Genomic DNA, 19,049 nt, shown 5'->3' on the forward strand with positions numbered 1-19,049 from the left:
TTTGTTTTATTCATTGAAAAAATAATTTTTGTTTACTTTTAAATGTTTTCACATTTATTTATAAACGTTTCAGTAGCTAGATAGATATTTTTTGTCCTATTGATTTATTAGTGAGGTACTTTTTTATTTAGGATTTTGGCACTCTGTCCTCTATATTAAGGATTTTCCTCCTCTTCGTTCATCTGTTCCCTCTGCATACACTCAAACACAGATCTGACCACACCAAGACAAAAACACAATTTTATTATCAGTTATGTTCACTTGTGTCACAGTTCATTCTTTTACACACAGATGTTTACAGACGTGGTTTCTGAGAGAAACACTGCTGATCCGGGGAGCTGTGAGGCCCGGAGGCAGCCGGGATCCTCTGAGCTGTTTGTTCTTGTGTTCATGTTAGAAGACTTTATCACATGGCTGATTGCAGGACGTTGTGCAATCCTTCGGTTTTGGCTGAAAGTTGAATCAAAGTTCAGAAAACTTGAAGGAAAAAAAACCTTTAAATGGCAAAATATATAGTGGTGTTTGCACATTTTCACAGGTGCTGCACATATTCTTACTTTCAGACTGAACTCGAGCTCGCTCAGCTTTACTGGTTGTCTGCTTCCTAAAGGAAAAATCTGCCCTAAAACAACATTTGGAGCTCAGCCTACGAAGCCGGTAACTTTAGGTTAAAGTTGGAGGTTTTCAGCAGTACCACTTCTACCATGAGTGCGCTGTCATGGTAACCTATGCTGCAGATATGAAATCACCACCTTCTGACCAATCAGTTCTCCTTGAAATCTGTCACCATTCCTAGAAGATCCCTCAGACCTCGGAGTGCAAACAGCAAGAGTCTCAAGTTTTTTTGTCTTTATCTGATGACCGTAAGTAAGAAATGGAAATTCTTGGAAGCAAATTTATTACTCGCCTTTCTGCCTGTTTGCTACAAACAATTCAAAGTCAACTTTATTGTTCTGGAAGCTTTAAGATAGTATGACAGGGCGGCTAAGCCATGCGCTTGCACACCTTAAAGGTTTGACCTTTTTGCCAGTTTGAATTATTTTTCTATTTAATCTTTACTTGCTCTTAGAACATTAAACAGTGCAGGTTACAAATGAAAGAATAAGGCTGAGACTGTGGTACGTGCATCCAAACAACTTAATTTAAAGGAATAACTAAATAATCTTCTGTCTTACTAGAACAGCTCTGAGTTTTCAGAATTTTATTACCATACGGCTCTTTTCTTCTCACACTGCTGCTGTCATGTTTCCATCGGCATTCGCTGCCAGTACACCTGTGCACGTTCACGAGTGGTCAAATCCTGGCTCTTTCATGTGAGCATACTCATACCTATGCTTCGTAGAAAAAGGCCCTGATCACCAGAATTTTAATCCCATTTAGTGTTTCCCTGTCACTATTGATTATTTGGGGGGCCTCTTTTACCCATTTTCCACCGGAAGCAGCCCTCAGATGTTTCCTCCTCAGCCCAAATTTCTGTTAGAAACCACAGACTGTATAGAAAATGGTCTGAAAGTGCCTGAAACCTGAATTTGTTTCAGCAGCCACCAGAGGGCGCTACCTGTGGTTCACAAAGACAGGCACTGTAAAATCATGGGCATGCTTCAGCTTTAACTTGTTTCTGGTGAAGAGCAGCCATTAGCCTTTTATAAATTTCAAAGACTTTATTGGCAAATATGCAAAGAGCTCCAGGCTGATCACACTTGTGTGGGATTGTGCTGGTCCACCTGGTTTTTCAAGGACTGACCATTGATTATGGATCAGATTAAGATTTATGGGGTTTCCAAACTCTTGAGTCAAAATTTTAAGCTGTAAAATGCACAGACTGTCACCAAACTGAAGCTGATCTTTGAGGATACTTTTACTGTGGTCAGTCCTTAAAAAAAAGCAGATGGACCAGCAGTAGCAACGGCTGATTTCAGAGTAGCGAAGTCCATCTTTTACACGGTCTAGAAACACTGGAATGAAGGGTACTCACGCCAGTGACGGTGTGGGCTGGTTCTCAAAGGCAGAAATGGCTTCACGCCAGTGGGAAACAGGTAACAGGTCACTGGCCCATGATTTCCACCGCAAACGTTTTCCAAATCATTACAACGACAAATGGGTCAAAATGACCGCTAAAGAGGAAGAAACTCCCTCACTTCTGCAGGCCTGAATTTACATGTTCAAAAGTCTTTGCGGGAAAAACAGGAAACTTCCAGATGAAGAAGAAGTGGTGAGTCTGTTGAGTGACTGAAAAAGTGTACACATCTAACAGTGGAAGTGTGTGTGTGTGTGTATTCCCTTTAGTTTCCTCTCTAAATAACACACAAACTAAAAAAAAAACAAACAGTGCTAGAGCTCATCATGCTGATAAATGTTATACTCCTTCGCACTGATCACGCCATCTTTGTCGCCGTCGTTCTTGTAGAAGATATCGTCTATAAGCTTCTCGTAGAAAGGGTCATCACGCGACTTCCCCCCTTTTTCGTACTCCAGCTTCAAATATTCTTTCACCTGGAAACAGAGAAACAACTCAGAGTAAAATTTTAATAACGCCGCCCTCACGCTGTGCCTGACAGGAAATGTATCACATACACAGATATATATATATATATATATATATCTGTGTATGTGATACATTTCCTGTCAGGCACAGCGTAACATATATATATATATATATATATATATATATATATATATATATATATATATATATATATATATATATATATATATATATATATGTATATATGTATGTATGTATGTATGTATGTATGTATGTATGTATGTATGTATGTATGTATGTATGTATGTATGTATGTATGTATGTATGTATGTATGTATATATATATGTATATATATATATATATATATATGTATATATATATATATATATATATATATATATATATATATATATATATATATATATATATATATATGTTATAGAAACCTCAGCAGCTGGTTCTCCTATTTTCTTTCAGTATTACCCATCCAGACAACATGCGGGCTAGAAGCTTCTTGGTACTGCAGTTAATAATTTAAAGATAAAATAGAGATAATGAGCATAATATGCAACCTTTATTCTTTATGAGGCAACTATATGTGAAGGAGTGGAAATATGCACTATGATAAACATGCAAGGTACATAATCTCCGGTAGGGCTGGTGAAAACAGGTTGATGTGTTACTGCACTGGCAATGATTATTAGTCAGATTATCAGGTTTGGGATCATTTAAATTTAAACCACGAGATCAGCCTCTGCAGAAGTAAAGACGCGGGTTTATTTTAAGAAAACCATCACTTTCTGTTCCAGAATCACATGATAGGAACAAGATTGTGTCTGTGAGTTTGCATGAAACTGGAGCCTGCAGGAGATTAGCCGATTCTAATGTAAAGGGACATTTCGCCACAGAATCACATATTTTTACTCTGGACTGTAGATTTATGGCTCTGCATAGACCGTCCTGGTGTGAGAACTCAGCTGGCTGCACTCACCAGCCACTTCATTAGGTACAGTTGTACTTCTTGATCTATCAAATCAATCACAGTTGCATGTAGGCACGTACACATGGGGAAGAAAGGTGATTTCAGTGACTTTTAATGTGGTATGAATGTTTCTGAGTGTTTCAGAAACTGCTGATCTGCTGGGTTCTTTCCGTACAGCCATCTCCAAATAACCTTTTTAATGTCTTAATTACTTAATTTTAGGAACAAAGGTTTTTTGGCCGTTTTTTTGTTGTTGTTTTTTGGTTGAACCCCAGTTTTTTGCCTTTAATGCCACACGTTTACCCACATACACCAGAGTGGTAGAGTTGTGTGCGAAAAGAGACCAACTAAGCACATTTCATGCAGAGCTGGATCCTGTTTTATTACATAATAATCATGTAGTTTGTTGTTTCAGTTTCACGACTGATATTACAGAGAAACAAATTTGTAGGAAGGTATTTTCTACGCATGTTTAAGCTGCACACACACAGATACGCAGTTGGGCCAGGTACTCATTTGTATCTCCTAATAACCCTGATTTTCAGCATAAAACAAGCCCATTCTGCTCGACTGCTTATCTGGTTCTTAAGATATGATGACCCTGTTTCCAGGCTCTTGCCTTATTAATGTGCTGCAGTTTTTTGTCTTTTCACTTTTCTATTCAGTCATTTAGGACTGAAGGTGCATTCGGACCTGGAACTGAAGACTGATGTCAGGCTGAATAAGTGGAATTGGGATCATCTGTCATTGGATTACAAAGGACTTATTTTATGATAGAAATCATAAGCATGTGTCCTTGCTTCAATTGTAATTACCAGGTTATAAAATAAAGTTACCTCTGCCTTTGAGAGACTCTTGTCTTTATCGAGGTCCATCCTTCCAAAAGCCTCCATGGTGCGTGGTCCCTTGGACACAGAGAGGACCTCCACCTCAAAGACCACGGTGGCATTAGGAGGCACCGGACCTGTTTAAAACATCAACATTTTAAATGACCGATGATTCATTATCATTGAAGAAGTTTATCAGATTGGTGGCTCAGCTACTGATTTCAGATTTTTGTGCTGAGTTGAATAAAACAGCAGATACCGACGGAGAAAGATTAATCACTGAGTAACATGGTAGTGACTTTAATCAGTGCAAAATATAAAGGCATGAAAGTACGCAGTAGGTTCAAGCAGAATAGGTTTGTGTTCAAAAATATGATTTGAGAGCAAAACTATAGACACTGCTCTGAAGCTTAAAGAAAAATATGTGTGTTGAAAATGTGAATCTGAAGGTTTACACAAAACCCAAGAGACCAGAAGATTTTTTTTAAACTGATCTTATGTAAAAGTCATGTACGGCTGCTTACGTCTGTTTTTACCCCATTAAATTACACAATGCAGAAAAAGTCTCAAGTGTCAAAACTGCAGTTCCTCTAATGTCCACTTGAAGCTCCAGCAGTGACTCAGTCTCCATACACTTCTATGTTAAAATGTCCAGACTTTACAGCAGAAACAAACACGTTTACATCCTGATACAAAATCTGTTTTGGTCTCCATTGCTAATTCCCCCCTATGTCACAGCTCTGCAACACACAACTGCATCTTCAGCATGAGTATGGACATTACAATCTGTTACAAAAGACACGATGTTAATGAAAGATGTGAGCATGATGGGATCAAGTATACTTGTGGAACTCTGTTTGCAAATCCAGGATGGTAACTTCAGGCACAGGAAGCCCTGCTACTACCATTTACAGCAATATTAACCCAAACCTTATAGCCTCTGGCTCCACCCACTAAATTACATTATGGCTAAGTTTGTATTATGTGAGCCGTCGCCTCTAATAGTAATTATCTGACAAATAATATGGCTTGTGTTGTAGTACAATCTTCCTCTTCAGTGTTTACAAAGTGAAATTATGTTTTTTTTTTTCATCAGTCTGTTTAGTAGCTGTTTGGGAAAAATCGTAAGTCCATGTTTTTGACCCAAATGTTTTATGGTTACATATTATTCTGCAGTATCTTTAGATTTTCTCACCTTACGCTTTAGATTACAAACCATTTCTCTTTTATTGTATAATAAAGACACAAAGGTACCTTGGAAAATGACTGCCATTGGTTAAAATCAAACAAGTTAAAATATGCTTTATACGAGCAAGAGAGCAAAAGAATATTAGATTGACATGCAGTTAATGTACAGAGAATAACAGAGGGTACAGAGAGAAGAATCAGTGAAGCTCTGTTTCAGTGTCTGTGGGTAATTATAAAGCCAACTAGTGCAGGGGGCAACTAAAACATGCACTCTAATCAGAAGAAACATTTCTTTCACACCCAAAGGGTGAAATGCAACATCCCAGACTGAACACACCACTATCAGAGGACTGTAGTTAGTATTAATCAAAGAATCAACTATTACTTCTCCAAAAGTTCTCCAACACATACAAAGAAGAAACGAAGAGGAGACCTTTGAAGATCTTTGCATGCTTACAGGACATGCCATGTGGAGAAGAGTAGCAAACACTGCGAGGTATCTCCCTTCAGTTAAAGGGCTGTAAAAGAAGATAAGACAGCATGAAGGCAGACCTGCAACAATCAACTAATATCACACAAAACAGAGTTGAGAAAACACAGCATATGTATGTAATGAATAATAAAAAAGACAGATGCTGCTGTAGCTCATTTTTGAAGCAAACACTAAGATTTTCTACTGATTTACTTAAACTTAATTTCTTCAACGCTTTCAAATCACTGAAACAAAGTCAACTTGCAGAACCTCAAAGCTCATGGAAAACATTTTTATTTACATCTCAGGACTTTTTAGTTATTTCTTTAAAGAGGTGTCCACATTTTTACACAAGTTGTACTTCTCAACCTCTGAAACAGTCATATAAAGGCCTCTATGGGGCTTCACAGTCACTTCTTAATGGATTATTGGACCCAACAGAAGCACACAGACAGAAAATAAAACAAGACCGAGAACTGAGCCCTGGGGAACACCACAACAAGAAGTGATAGAAGCAACTTAAAACTGCTGATAACCTTTTAAGGCCTAACCTTGAGTATAGCTGAGTTTTAATGATAAAAACCTTAAAATCACATCACCACCCCTGTAGGGAAATGCATAATCAGCACACCTACCACCACCTAGATCAGGGGTGTCGAACTCCAGGCCTCGAGGGCCGGTGTCCTGCAGGTTTTAGATATCACCCTATTTCAATACACCTGAATCAAATTATTAGTTCATTGACAGGCTTCTGGAGAACTTCAAGACATGTTGAGGTGATAATTTAGCCATTTAAATCAGCTGTGTTGGATCAAGGACAAATCTAAAACATGCAGGACACCGGCCCTCGAGGCCTGGAGTTCGACACCTGTGACCTAGATGTTTTTACCTTTGCCCTTTTCTCCAAACGCCAGGGTTGATGGGATGGTTAGTTTTCGCTTCTCTCCAGGACACATGCCCATCATCCCAGCATCCAGTCCCTTAATGACGTGTCCCACACCCAAAACGAACCACTGAGGCTGTCCATCCTTGTCTGTACGACTGAAACAGAATTAAAAGCAGAGACAAAGAACATCATTGCCGGAGGTTTCTTCCTGTTAAAAGGGAGTTTTTCCTTCCCACTGTCGCCAAAGTGCTTGCTCATAGGGGGTCATATGATTGTTGGGCTTTTCTCTGTATCTATGAAGCGCCTTGAGGCGACATTTGTTGTGATTTGGCGCTATATAAATAAAATTGAATTGAATTGAATTGAATCAACAATCTTTGAATAAGTTTGACTAAATGTGCACTTTAATTTTGGTTGCTTTAAACTTAAAATGAGGAATGTTTCCAATCCCTTTACACTTTAATATACTTAAAGCTTAAATAGAGCTTCAGCATTTTAAACACACATTAAAGAGGACTTTGGGATTAAGTATGCATTCATTACTCGCTCCAAATTAACATCGGACTAACACATAACTCTGTTTTCAAAGCACTGACCTGCAGTAAAACTGGGAACCATCTTTGGCGAGGAACCCATCGTAGTGAGCATTGATCAGATCTCCTCTCTTGCTCCTTTGGCTGCACTCCTCGGGTTTAAATAAAACTTCAGTCTGCACTTCTCCGTCCAGCTCCTCTTCAGCGGCCCAAACTGGCCGCAGACTCAACCCTGCGGACACAAACAGGCACACTGTGCAGCTCAGTAACCTCCACATCATGCCGCTTTGCATTCGTGGCAACTTCTGAAAGTGACGTTTGAACACTGAGGAGGACGTAGGAGACGATGGGCCGTGCTACCCTGAGTTCTGACTGCCAGGGGGTTCAAACTGGGTTGGAGAAACTGCGCATGCTTTTCCTGACAGACTATACCGAGGGTAGAAATGCTCCCTTCAACAGGTACCGGGCTGCAGAATTATTACGTAAATAAAAATAAACAAATAAATAATGTGATGTTAATTCTGCATCCGAAATCTTACATTAAAGCTGTATATTGCTGTATAAAACTACAGATTACGTGCTCATCGCAAAAGTGAGTGTTAGACACTTGATTCCCTGAATTTGAACATTTTGTTTAGTTTGCGCCTTTTTCCTGAATCCACTGAAATTTTGCCTGAAGAAAAGCAATGGCTCCGCAGGCTCAATATGTATGATATTTTATATAATAATTAAAATGCTCAAAATCGCAATAATTAATTAAAATCGAATTATATAAGTATAATTTTAGGCATAATTGCTAATATGTAATAATCATTATTATTTTGTTATTGTTATTAATATTATTATATTATTATTGCGTACAGCACAATAATAATACATTGAAATGCACACATCATCATTATTATTATTTTTTATTGTTATTATTATTATTATTATTAATAGTAGTAGTATATGCTTTTTTTACACTGTGCCACAGTGTATCATCTTCTCTTTCAAATCAGCCCTCTGCATCTGCTCCTTCATGACATCCATGAATCTTCTCTTTGAGCTTCCTCTTTTCCTGCCTGGAGTCTCCTCGTTCTTCCTCCATGCTTAAACTGCTCAGCCTGATCTGTACCTCTGATGTACTCATTTCTAATCCTGTCCATCCCGCTCAGTCACAGTGAAAACTTTAACATCACTGTCCTCATACTTGTCGTGCCTCACATCTGTAGAGGTCTTTTTCTTTGAAGTCATGCTGCTGCTTGAAGATACTCACCCTTCTTTTTAACATAGCTTGAATAACTATTTCCCATAACTTCATAGGAAATAGTTGATCCTCTTCTAAGATGCCCTCATGGCATCAACTTTATCCATCTGTAAGTCAACTTCCCTCTCTCCTGGACACCTTCAAACCTCCACAGATATGTCATCTGGACCAGCTACCTTTCCACTCTTCATCCTCCTCACTAATCTTCTGCACTTCCTGATTCACAAACTGTCTTCCCCTCTCATTTTCTTCTTTCACCATCTCCTCAAAGTACTCCTTCCATCATCTCAGCACACTCTCGTCACTCATTAGTAGATTTCTGTTAGGATTAATTACCCTAACCTGCTGCACGTCCTCTCCAGCTTCATATGCCCTGCCAATCAATACAAATCCTTTTCTCGCTCCTTAGCGTCCAGCCTGACATACAACTCATTATACGCCTTTTCCTTCGAATTCTCTCTTGTACTTTCTCATTCAACCACCAAATCTCCTTTAATCATAATAACAACTAGAAAACCACCATCACCAACAATAATAATAATAATGATAATGATACGGAATAATAAGGAATGAAAGAATCTAATAACATTATAATAAACCCGGTAAAAGTAGCGTAATTAAGCCACCTTTTCTCTGTAAACATGTTGTAAAAACTTAGTCATATATTGATAGGTCATATATCCGATGGTGCAGTTTAAAAAAAACACAGAAGAAGAATTGATAGGGTACGTCATAATTACTTAACTGTATTTCCACCAATAAAAAGCTATAGGGGCGTGGCTGTTCCGCTCTATATACTAGTGGAAGCCGGTGTCTGTGAGTCATCGCCGCTCGGACAGACAACTTGTTTCGAATCGCTATTCAGAAGCCTCGCAGATTCTTTCGGATTTATTAGGAATCAGGAATTTCTCTCTCATTGCCCGACAGGATTGAGATGTTACATTTTAGGTCCTCGACACTGCTGAAGGAGTTGTTTGAAGCCACCCTCAAGCGTCCCTTTCCCGTCTACCGAGAGAAGACCTGGTTGCCGACAGGCTCCCGCTGCCTCGGCGCCACCTCCGTTGATGCCAGAGTCACATCTGCTCCTCTGAAGCTCCTCAATGCCGCCGCGCACCGCCCGGCTCTCCGCACCGCGCCCCGCGCCGCCTCTCTCCGCTCCTACTGCGTGAAAACCGAAGCCGAGGAGGTAGAGGAGCAGCTGAAGAAGGATGGAGCCGGCGGCGAAGTAAATGCATGGTGCATTTACTGTCCTGTCAGCCAATCGGATTTAATTTTCTTAGATTAGGATGAGAAAAACATTTTCCTTATTTTTCATTTTTAAAACTAGGAACGGCGTGGAGCGGCTGAGAGAAGGAAAAGGGATCCTGGCTCCAGATGTTGACGTTTGTTACGAGCCAAGGTCAGTTTATTTATTCACGAGGTTTATTTTATTGTTCTTTTAAGTTTTCTTTCTAAAGTGTTTCCTTTTTTCCCCCTCTGGTTAAATTGACACTGGCTCATTGATGCTGTGTTGTAGGGCCCCGCTGGGCGTTGACATCACAGTGGAGGTGAAGGCCGCCGCGATCAGGCTGCCACCCTTAAAGATGAAGATCCCTAGCTGATGGAAGTCATTGTGATTTCCCAAAGCAGTGTATAACAGGACATTATACAGATATTTATTAATAAATATTTTTTCTGAAACTGGTTTTGTTTTTAAAAAAAAAGTATTTGTTTTATTCATTGAAAAAATAATTTTTGTTTACTTTTAAATGTTTTCACATTTATTTATAAACGTTTCAGTAGCTAGATAGATATTTTTTGTCCTATTGATTTATTAGTGAGGTACTTTTTTATTTAGGATTTTGGCACTCCTTCCTCTATATTAAGGAGGCTGAATGCAGATTTTCCTCCTCTTCGTTCATCTGTTCCCTCTGCATACACTCAAACACAGATCTGACCACACCAAGACAAAAACACAATTTTATTATCAGTTATGTTCACTTGTGTCACAGTTCATTCTTTTACACACAGATGTTTACAGACGTGGTTTCTGAGAGAAACACTGCTGATCCGGGGAGCTGTGAGGCCCGGAGGCAGCCGGGATCCTCTGAGCTGTTTGTTCTTGTGTTCATGTTAGAAGACTTTATCACATGGCTGTTTGCAGGACGTTGTGCAATCCTTCGGTTTTGGCTGAAAGTTGAATCAAAGTTCAGAAAACTTGAAGGAAAAAAAACCTTTAAATGGCAAAATATATAGTGGTGTTTGCACATTTTCACAGGTGCTGCACATATTCTTACTTTCAGACTGAACTCGAGCTCGCTCAGCTTTACTGGTTGTCTGCTTCCTAAAGGAAAAATCTGCCCTAAAACAACATTTGGAGCTCAGCCTACGAAGCCGGTAACTTTAGGTTAAAGTTGGAGGTTTTCAGCAGTACCACTTCTACCATGAGTGCGCTGTCATGGTAACCTATGCTGCAGATATGAAATCACCACCTTCTGACCAATCAGTTCTCCTTGAAATCTGTCACCATTCCTAGAAGATCCCTCAGACCTCGGAGTGCAAACAGCAAGAGTCTCAAGTTTTTTTGTCTTTATCTGATGACCGTAAGTAAGAAATGGAAATTCTTGGAAGCAAATTTATTACTCGCCTTTCTGCCTGTTTGCTACAAACAATTCAAAGTCAACTTTATTGTTCTGGAAGCTTTAAGATAGTATGACAGGGCGGCTAAGCCATGCGCTTGCACACCTTAAAGGCTTGACCTTTTTGCCAGTTTGAATTTTTTTTCTATTTAATCTTTACTTGCTCTTAGAACATTAAACAGTGCAGGTTACAAATGAAAGAATAAGGCTGAGACTGTGGTACGTGCATCCAAACAACTTAATTTAAAGGAATAACTAAATAATCTTCTGTCTTACTAGAACAGCTCTGAGTTTTCAGAATTTTATTACCATACGGCTCTTTTCTTCTCACACTGCTGCTGTCATGTTTCCATCGGCATTCGCTGCCAGTACACCTGTGCACGTTCACGAGTGGTCAAATCCTGGCTCTTTCATGTGAGCATACTCATACCTATGCTTCGTAGAAAAAGGCCCTGATCACCAGAATTTTAATCCCATTTAGTGTTTCCCTGTCACTATTGATTATTTGGGGGGCCTCTTTTACCCATTTTCCACCGGAAGCAGCCCTCAGATGTTTCCTCCTCAGCCCAAATTTCTGTTAGAAACCACAGACTGTATAGAAAATGGTCTGAAAGTGCCTGAAACCTGAATTTGTTTCAGCAGCCACCAGAGGGCGCTACCTGTGGTTCACAAAGACAGGCACTGTAAAATCATGGGCATGCTTCAGCTTTAACTTGTTTCTGGTGAAGAGCAGCCATTAGCCTTTTATAAATTTCAAAGACTTTATTGGCAAATATGCAAAGAGCTCCAGGCTGATCACACTTGTGTGGGATTGTGCTGGTCCACCTGGTTTTTCAAGGACTGACCATTGATTATGGATCAGATTAAGATTTATGGGGTTTCCAAACTCTTGAGTCAAAATTTTAAGCTGTAAAATGCACAGACTGTCACCAAACTGAAGCTGATCTTTGAGGATACTTTTACTGTGGTCAGTCCTTAAAAAAAAGCAGATGGACCAGCAGTAGCAACGGCTGATTTCAGAGTAGCGAAGTCCATCTTTTACACGGTCTAGAAACACTGGAATGAAGGGTACTCACGCCAGTGACGGTGTGGGCTGGTTCTCAAAGGCAGAAATGGCTTCACGCCAGTGGGAAACAGGTAACAGGTCACTGGCCCATGATTTCCACCGCAAACGTTTTCCAAATCATTACAACGACAAATGGGTCAAAATGACCGCTAAAGAGGAAGAAACTCCCTCACTTCTGCAGGCCTGAATTTACATGTTCAAAAGTCTTTGCGGGAAAAACAGGAAACTTCCAGATGAAGAAGAAGTGGTGAGTCTGTTGAGTGACTGAAAAAGTGTACACATCTAACAGTGGAAGTGTGTGTGTGTGTGTATTCCCTTTAGTTTCCTCTCTAAATAACACACAAACTAAAAAAAAAACAAACAGTGCTAGAGCTCATCATGCTGATAAATGTTATACTCCTTCGCACTGATCACGCCATCTTTGTCGCCGTCGTTCTTGTAGAAGATATCGTCTATAAGCTTCTCGTAGAAAGGGTCATCACGCGACTTCCCCCCTTTTTCGTACTCCAGCTTCAAATATTCTTTCACCTGGAAACAGAGAAACAACTCAGAGTAAAATTTTAATAACGCCGCCCTCACGCTGTGCCTGACAGGAAATGTATCACATACACAGATTATATATATATATATATATATATATATATATATATATATATGTATGTTATAGAAACCTCAGCAGCTGGTTCTCCTATTTTCTTTCAGTATTACCCATCCAGACAACATGCGGGCTAGAAGCTTCTTGGTACTGCAGTTAATAATTTAAAGATAAAATAGAGATAATGAGCATAATATGCAACCTTTATTCTTTATGAGGCAACTATATGTGAAGGAGTGGAAATATGCACTATGATAAACATGCAAGGTACATAATCTCCGGTAGGGCTGGTGAAAACAGGTTGATGTGTTACTGCACTGGCAATGATTATTAGTCAGATTATCAGGTTTGGGATCATTTAAATTTAAACCACGAGATCAGCCTCTGCAGAAGTAAAGACGCGGGTTTATTTTAAGAAAACCATCACTTTCTGTTCCAGAATCACATGATAGGAACAAGATTGTGTCTGTGAGTTTGCATGAAACTGGAGCCTGCAGGAGATTAGCCGATTCTAATGTAAAGGGACATTTCGCCACAGAATCACATATTTTTACTCTGGACTGTAGATTTATGGCTCTGCATAGACCGTCCTGGTGTGAGAACTCAGCTGGCTGCACTCACCAGCCACTTCATTAGGTACAGTTGTACTTCTTGATCTATCAAATCAATCACAGTTGCATGTAGGCACGTACACATGGGGAAGAAAGGTGATTTCAGTGACTTTTAATGTGGTATGAATGTTTCTGAGTGTTTCAGAAACTGCTGATCTGCTGGGTTCTTTCCGTACAGCCATCTCCAAATAACCTTTTTAATGTCTTAATTACTTAATTTTAGGAACAAAGGTTTTTTGGCCGTTTTTTTGTTGTTGTTTTTTGGTTGAACCCCAGTTTTTTGCCTTTAATGCCACACGTTTACCCACATACACCAGAGTGGTAGAGTTGTGTGCGAAAAGAGACCAACTAAGCACATTTCATGCAGAGCTGGATCCTGTTTTATTACATAATAATCATGTAGTTTGTTGTTTCAGTTTCACGACTGATATTACAGAGAAACAAATTTGTAGGAAGGTATTTTCTACGCATGTTTAAGCTGCACACACACAGATACGCAGTTGGGCCAGGTACTCATTTGTATCTCCTAATAACCCTGATTTTCAGCATAAAACAAGCCCATTCTGCTCGACTGCTTATCTGGTTCTTAAGATATGATGACCCTGTTTCCAGGCTCTTGCCTTATTAATGTGCTGCAGTTTTTTGTCTTTTCACTTTTCTATTCAGTCATTTAGGACTGAAGGTGCATTCGGACCTGGAACTGAAGACTGATGTCAGGCTGAATAAGTGGAATTGGGATCATCTGTCATCGGATTACAAAGGACTTATTTTATGATAGAAATCATAAGCATGTGTCCTTGCTTCAATTGTAATTACCAGGTTATAAAATAAAGTTACCTCTGCCTTTGAGAGACTCTTGTCTTTATCGAGGTCCATCCTTCCAAAAGCCTCCATGGTGCGTGGTCCCTTGGACACAGAGAGGACCTCCACCTCAAAGACCACGGTGGCATTAGGAGGCACCGGACCTGTTTAAAACATCAACATTTTAAATGACCGATGATTCATTATCATTGAAGAAGTTTATCAGATTGGTGGCTCAGCTACTGATTTCAGATTTTTGTGCTGAGTTGAATAAAACAGCAGATACCGACGGAGAAAGATTAATCACTGAGTAACATGGTAGTGACTTTAATCAGTGCAAAATATAAAGGCATGAAAGTACGCAGTAGGTTCAAGCAGAATAGGTTTGTGTTCAAAAATATGATTTGAGAGCAAAACTATAGACACTGCTCTGAAGCTTAAAGAAAAATATGTGTGTTGAAAATGTGAATCTGAAGGTTTACACAAAACCCAAGAGACCAGAAGATTTTTTTTAAACTGATCTTATGTAAAAGTCATGTACGGCTGCTTACGTCTGTTTTTATCCCATTAAATTACACAATGCAGAAAAAGTCTCAAGTGTCAAAACTGCAGTTCCTCTAATGTCCACTTGAAGCTCCAGCAGTGACTCAGTCTCCATACACTTCTATGTTAAAATGTCCAGACTTTACAGCAGAAACAAACACGTTTACATCCTGATACAAAATCTGTTTTGGTCTCCATTGCTAATTCCCCCCTATGTCACAGCTCTGCAACACACAACTGCATCTTCAGCATGAGTATGGACATTACAATCTGTTACAAAAGACACGATGTTAATGAAAGATGTGAGCATGATGGGATCAAGTATACTTGTGGAACTCTGTTTGCAAATCCAGGATGGTAACTTCAGGCACAGGAAGCCCTGCTACTACCATTTACAGCAATATTAACCCAAACCTTATAGCCTCTGGCTCCACCCACTAAATTACATTATGGCTAAGTTTGTATTATGTGAGCCGTCGCCTCTAATAGTAATTATCTGACAAATAATATGGCTTGTGTTGTAGTACAATCTTCCTCTTCAGTGTTTACAAAGTGAAATTATGTTTTTTTTTTTCATCAGTCTGTTTAGTAGCTGTTTGGGAAAAATCGTAAGTCCATGTTTTTGACCCAAATGTTTTATGGTTACATATTATTCTGCAGTATCTTTAGATTTTCTCACCTTACGCTTTAGATTACAAACCATTTCTCTTTTATTGTATAATAAAGACACAAAGGTACCTTGGAAAATGACTGCCATTGGTTAAAATCAAACAAGTTAAAATATGCTTTATACGAGCAAGAGAGCAAAAGAATATTAGATTGACATGCAGTTAATGTACAGAGAATAACAGAGGGTACAGAGAGAAGAATCAGTGAAGCTCTGTTTCAGTGTCTGTGGGTAATTATAAAGCCAACTAGTGCAGGGGGCAACTAAAACATGCACTCTAATCAGAAGAAACATTTCTTTCACACCCAAAGGGTGAAATGCAACATCCCAGACTGAACACACCACTATCAGAGGACTGTAGTTAGTATTAATCAAAGAATCAACTATTACTTCTCCAAAAGTTCTCCAACACATACAAAGAAGAAACGAAGAGGAGACCTTTGAAGATCTTTGCATGCTTACAGGACATGCCATGTGGAGAAGAGTAGCAAACACTGCGAGGTATCTCCCTTCAGTTAAAGGGCTGTAAAAGAAGATAAGACAGCATGAAGGCAGACCTGCAACAATCAACTAATATCACACAAAACAGAGTTGAGAAAACACAGCATATGTATGTAATGAATAATAAAAAAGACAGATGCTGCTGTAGCTCATTTTTGAAGCAAACACTAAGATTTTCTACTGATTTACTTAAACTTAATTTCTTCAACGCTTTCAAATCACTGAAACAAAGTCAACTTGCAGAACCTCAAAGCTCATGGAAAACATTTTTATTTACATCTCAGGACTTTTTAGTTATTTCTTTAAAGAGGTGTCCACATTTTTACACAAGTTGTACTTCTCAACCTCTGAAACAGTCATATAAAGGCCTCTATGGGGCTTCACAGTCACTTCTTAATGGATTATTGGACCCAACAGAAGCACACAGACAGAAAATAAAACAAGACCGAGAACTGAGCCCTGGGGAACACCACAACAAGAAGTGATAGAAGCAACTTAAAACTGCTGATAACCTTTTAAGGCCTAACCTTGAGTATAGCTGAGTTTTAATGATAAAAACCTTAAAATCACATCACCACCCCTGTAGGGAAATGCATAATCAGCACACCTACCACCACCTAGATCAGGGGTGTCGAACTCCAGGCCTCGAGGGCCGGTGTCCTGCAGGTTTTAGATATCACCCTATTTCAATACACCTGAATCAAATTATTAGTTCATTGACAGGCTTCTGGAGAACTTCAAGACATGTTGAGGTGATAATTTAGCCATTTAAATCAGCTGTGTTGGATCAAGGACAAATCTAAAACATGCAGGACACCGGCCCTCGAGGCCTGGAGTTCGACACCTGTGACCTAGATGTTTTTACCTTTGCCCTTTTCTCCAAACGCCAGGGTTGATGGGATGGTTAGTTTTCGCTTCTCTCCAGGACACATGCCCATCATCCCAGCATCCAGTCCCTTAATGACGTGTCCCACACCCAAAACGAACCACTGAGGCTGTCCATCCTTGTCTGTACGACTGAAACAGAATTAAAAGCAGAGACAAAGAACATCATTGCCGGAGGTTTCTTCCTGTTAAAAGGGAGTTTTTCCTTCCCACTGTCGCCAAAGTGCTTGCTCATAGGGGGTCATATGATTGTTGGGCTTTTCTCTGTATCTATGAAGCGCCTTGAGGCGACATTTGTTGTGATTTGGCGCTATATAAATAAAATTGAATTGAATTGAATTGAATCAACAATCTTTGAATAAGTTTGACTAAATGTGCACTTTAATTTTGGTTGCTTTAAACTTAAAATGAGGAATGTTTCCAATCCCTTTACACTTTAATATACTTAAAGCTTAAATAGAGCTTCAGCATTTTAAACACACATTAAAGAGGACTTTGGGATTAAGTATGCATTCATTACTCGCTCCAAATTAACATCGGACTAACACATAACTCTGTTTTCAAAGCACTGACCTGCAGTAAAACTGGGAACCATCTTTGGCGAGGAACCCATCGTAGTGAGCATTGATCAGATCTCCTCTCTTGCTCCTTTGGCTGCACTCCTCGGGTTTAAATAAAACTTCAGTCTGCACTTCTCCGTCCAGCTCCTCTTCAGCGGCCCAAACTGGCCGCAGACTCAACCCTGCGGACACAAACAGGCACACTGTGCAGCTCAGTAACCTCCACATCATGCCGCTTTGCATTCGTGGCAACTTCTGAAAGTGACGTTTGAACACTGAGGAGGACGTAGGAGACGATGGGCCGTGCTACCCTGAGTTCTGACTGCCAGGGGGTTCAAACTGGGTTGGAGAAACTGCGCATGCTTTTCCTGACAGACTATACCGAGGGTAGAAATGCTCCCTTCAACAGGTACCGGGCTGCAGAATTATTACGTAAATAAAAATAAACAAATAAATAATGTGATGTTAATTCTGCATCCGAAATCTTACATTAAAGCTGTATATTGCTGTATAAAACTACAGATTACGTGCTCATCGCAAAAGTGAGTGTTAGACACTTGATTCCCTGAATTTGAACATTTTGTTTAGTTTGCGCCTTTTTCCTGAATCCACTGAAATTTTGCCTGAAGAAAAGCAATGGCTCCGCAGGCTCAATATGTATGATATTTTATATAATAATTAAAATGCTCAAAATCGCAATAATTAATTAAAATCGAATTATATAAGTATAATTTTAGGCATAATTGCTAATATGTAATAATCATTATTATTTTGTTATTGTTATTAATATTATTATATTATTATTGCGTACAGCACAATAATAATACATTGAAATGCACACATCATCATTATTATTATTTTTTATTGTTATTATTATTATTATTATTAATAGTAGTAGTATATGCTTTTTTTACACTGTGCCACAGTGTATCATCTTCTCTTTCAAATCAGCCCTCTGCATCTGCTCCTTCATGACATCCATGAATCTTCTCTTTGAGCTTCCTCTTTTCCTGCCTGGAGTCTCCTCGTTCTTCCTCCATGCTTAAACTGCTCAGCCTGATCTGTACCTCTGATGTACTCATTTCTAATCCTGTCCATCCCGCTCAGTCACAGTGAAAACTTTAACATCACTGTCCTCATACTTGTCGTGCCTCACATCTGTAGAGGTCTTTTTCTTTGAAGTCATGCTGCTGCTTGAAGATACTCACCCTTCTTTTTAACATAGCTTGAATAACTATTTCCCATAACTTCATAGGAAATAGTTGATCCTCTTCTAAGATGCCCTCATGGCATCAACTTTATCCATCTGTAAGTCAACTTCCCTCTCTCCTGGACACCTTCAAACCTCCACAGATATGTCATCTGGACCAGCTACCTTTCCACTCTTCATCCTCCTCACTAATCTTCTGCACTTCCTGATTCACAAACTGTCTTCCCCTCTCATTTTCTTCTTTCACCATCTCCTCAAAGTACTCCTTCCATCATCTCAGCACACTCTCGTCACTCATTAGTAGATTTCTGTTAGGATTAATTACCCTAACCTGCTGCACGTCCTCTCCAGCTTCATATGCCCTGCCAA

At 39.4% G+C, this 19,049-nt stretch overlaps 2 protein-coding genes across 2 annotated transcripts; both read right to left on the reverse strand.

Moving 5' to 3' along the window:
* Window positions 1-224: 224 nt before the first annotated feature.
* Window positions 225-7,747, reverse strand: LOC148098106 (peptidyl-prolyl cis-trans isomerase FKBP7-like). The gene is made up of 4 exons (XM_087830086.1): window positions 7,438-7,747; window positions 6,845-6,996; window positions 4,305-4,432; window positions 225-2,493 (listed from the first exon to the last, which is right to left on the reverse strand). Exons 1-4 carry the CDS (start codon window positions 7,665-7,667, stop codon window positions 2,332-2,334), a joined length of 672 nt encoding a protein of 223 aa, XP_087686212.1. The 5' UTR covers window positions 7,668-7,747; the 3' UTR covers window positions 225-2,331.
* Window positions 7,748-10,771: 3,024 nt separating this feature from the next.
* Window positions 10,772-17,793, reverse strand: LOC102785666 (peptidyl-prolyl cis-trans isomerase FKBP7-like). Its single transcript, XM_087830085.1, has 4 exons — window positions 17,484-17,793; window positions 16,891-17,042; window positions 14,351-14,478; window positions 10,772-12,835 (listed from the first exon to the last, which is right to left on the reverse strand). Exons 1-4 carry the CDS (start codon window positions 17,711-17,713, stop codon window positions 12,674-12,676), a joined length of 672 nt encoding a protein of 223 aa, XP_087686211.1. The 5' UTR covers window positions 17,714-17,793; the 3' UTR covers window positions 10,772-12,673.
* Between the last annotated feature and the right edge of the window lie 1,256 nt (window positions 17,794-19,049).

The sequence above is a fragment of the Neolamprologus brichardi genome, chromosome 16 (genome assembly GCF_056152115.1).
Source record: "Neolamprologus brichardi isolate AB-2024 chromosome 16, ASM5615211v1, whole genome shotgun sequence".
Lineage (NCBI taxonomy): Eukaryota > Metazoa > Chordata > Actinopteri > Cichliformes > Cichlidae > Neolamprologus > Neolamprologus brichardi.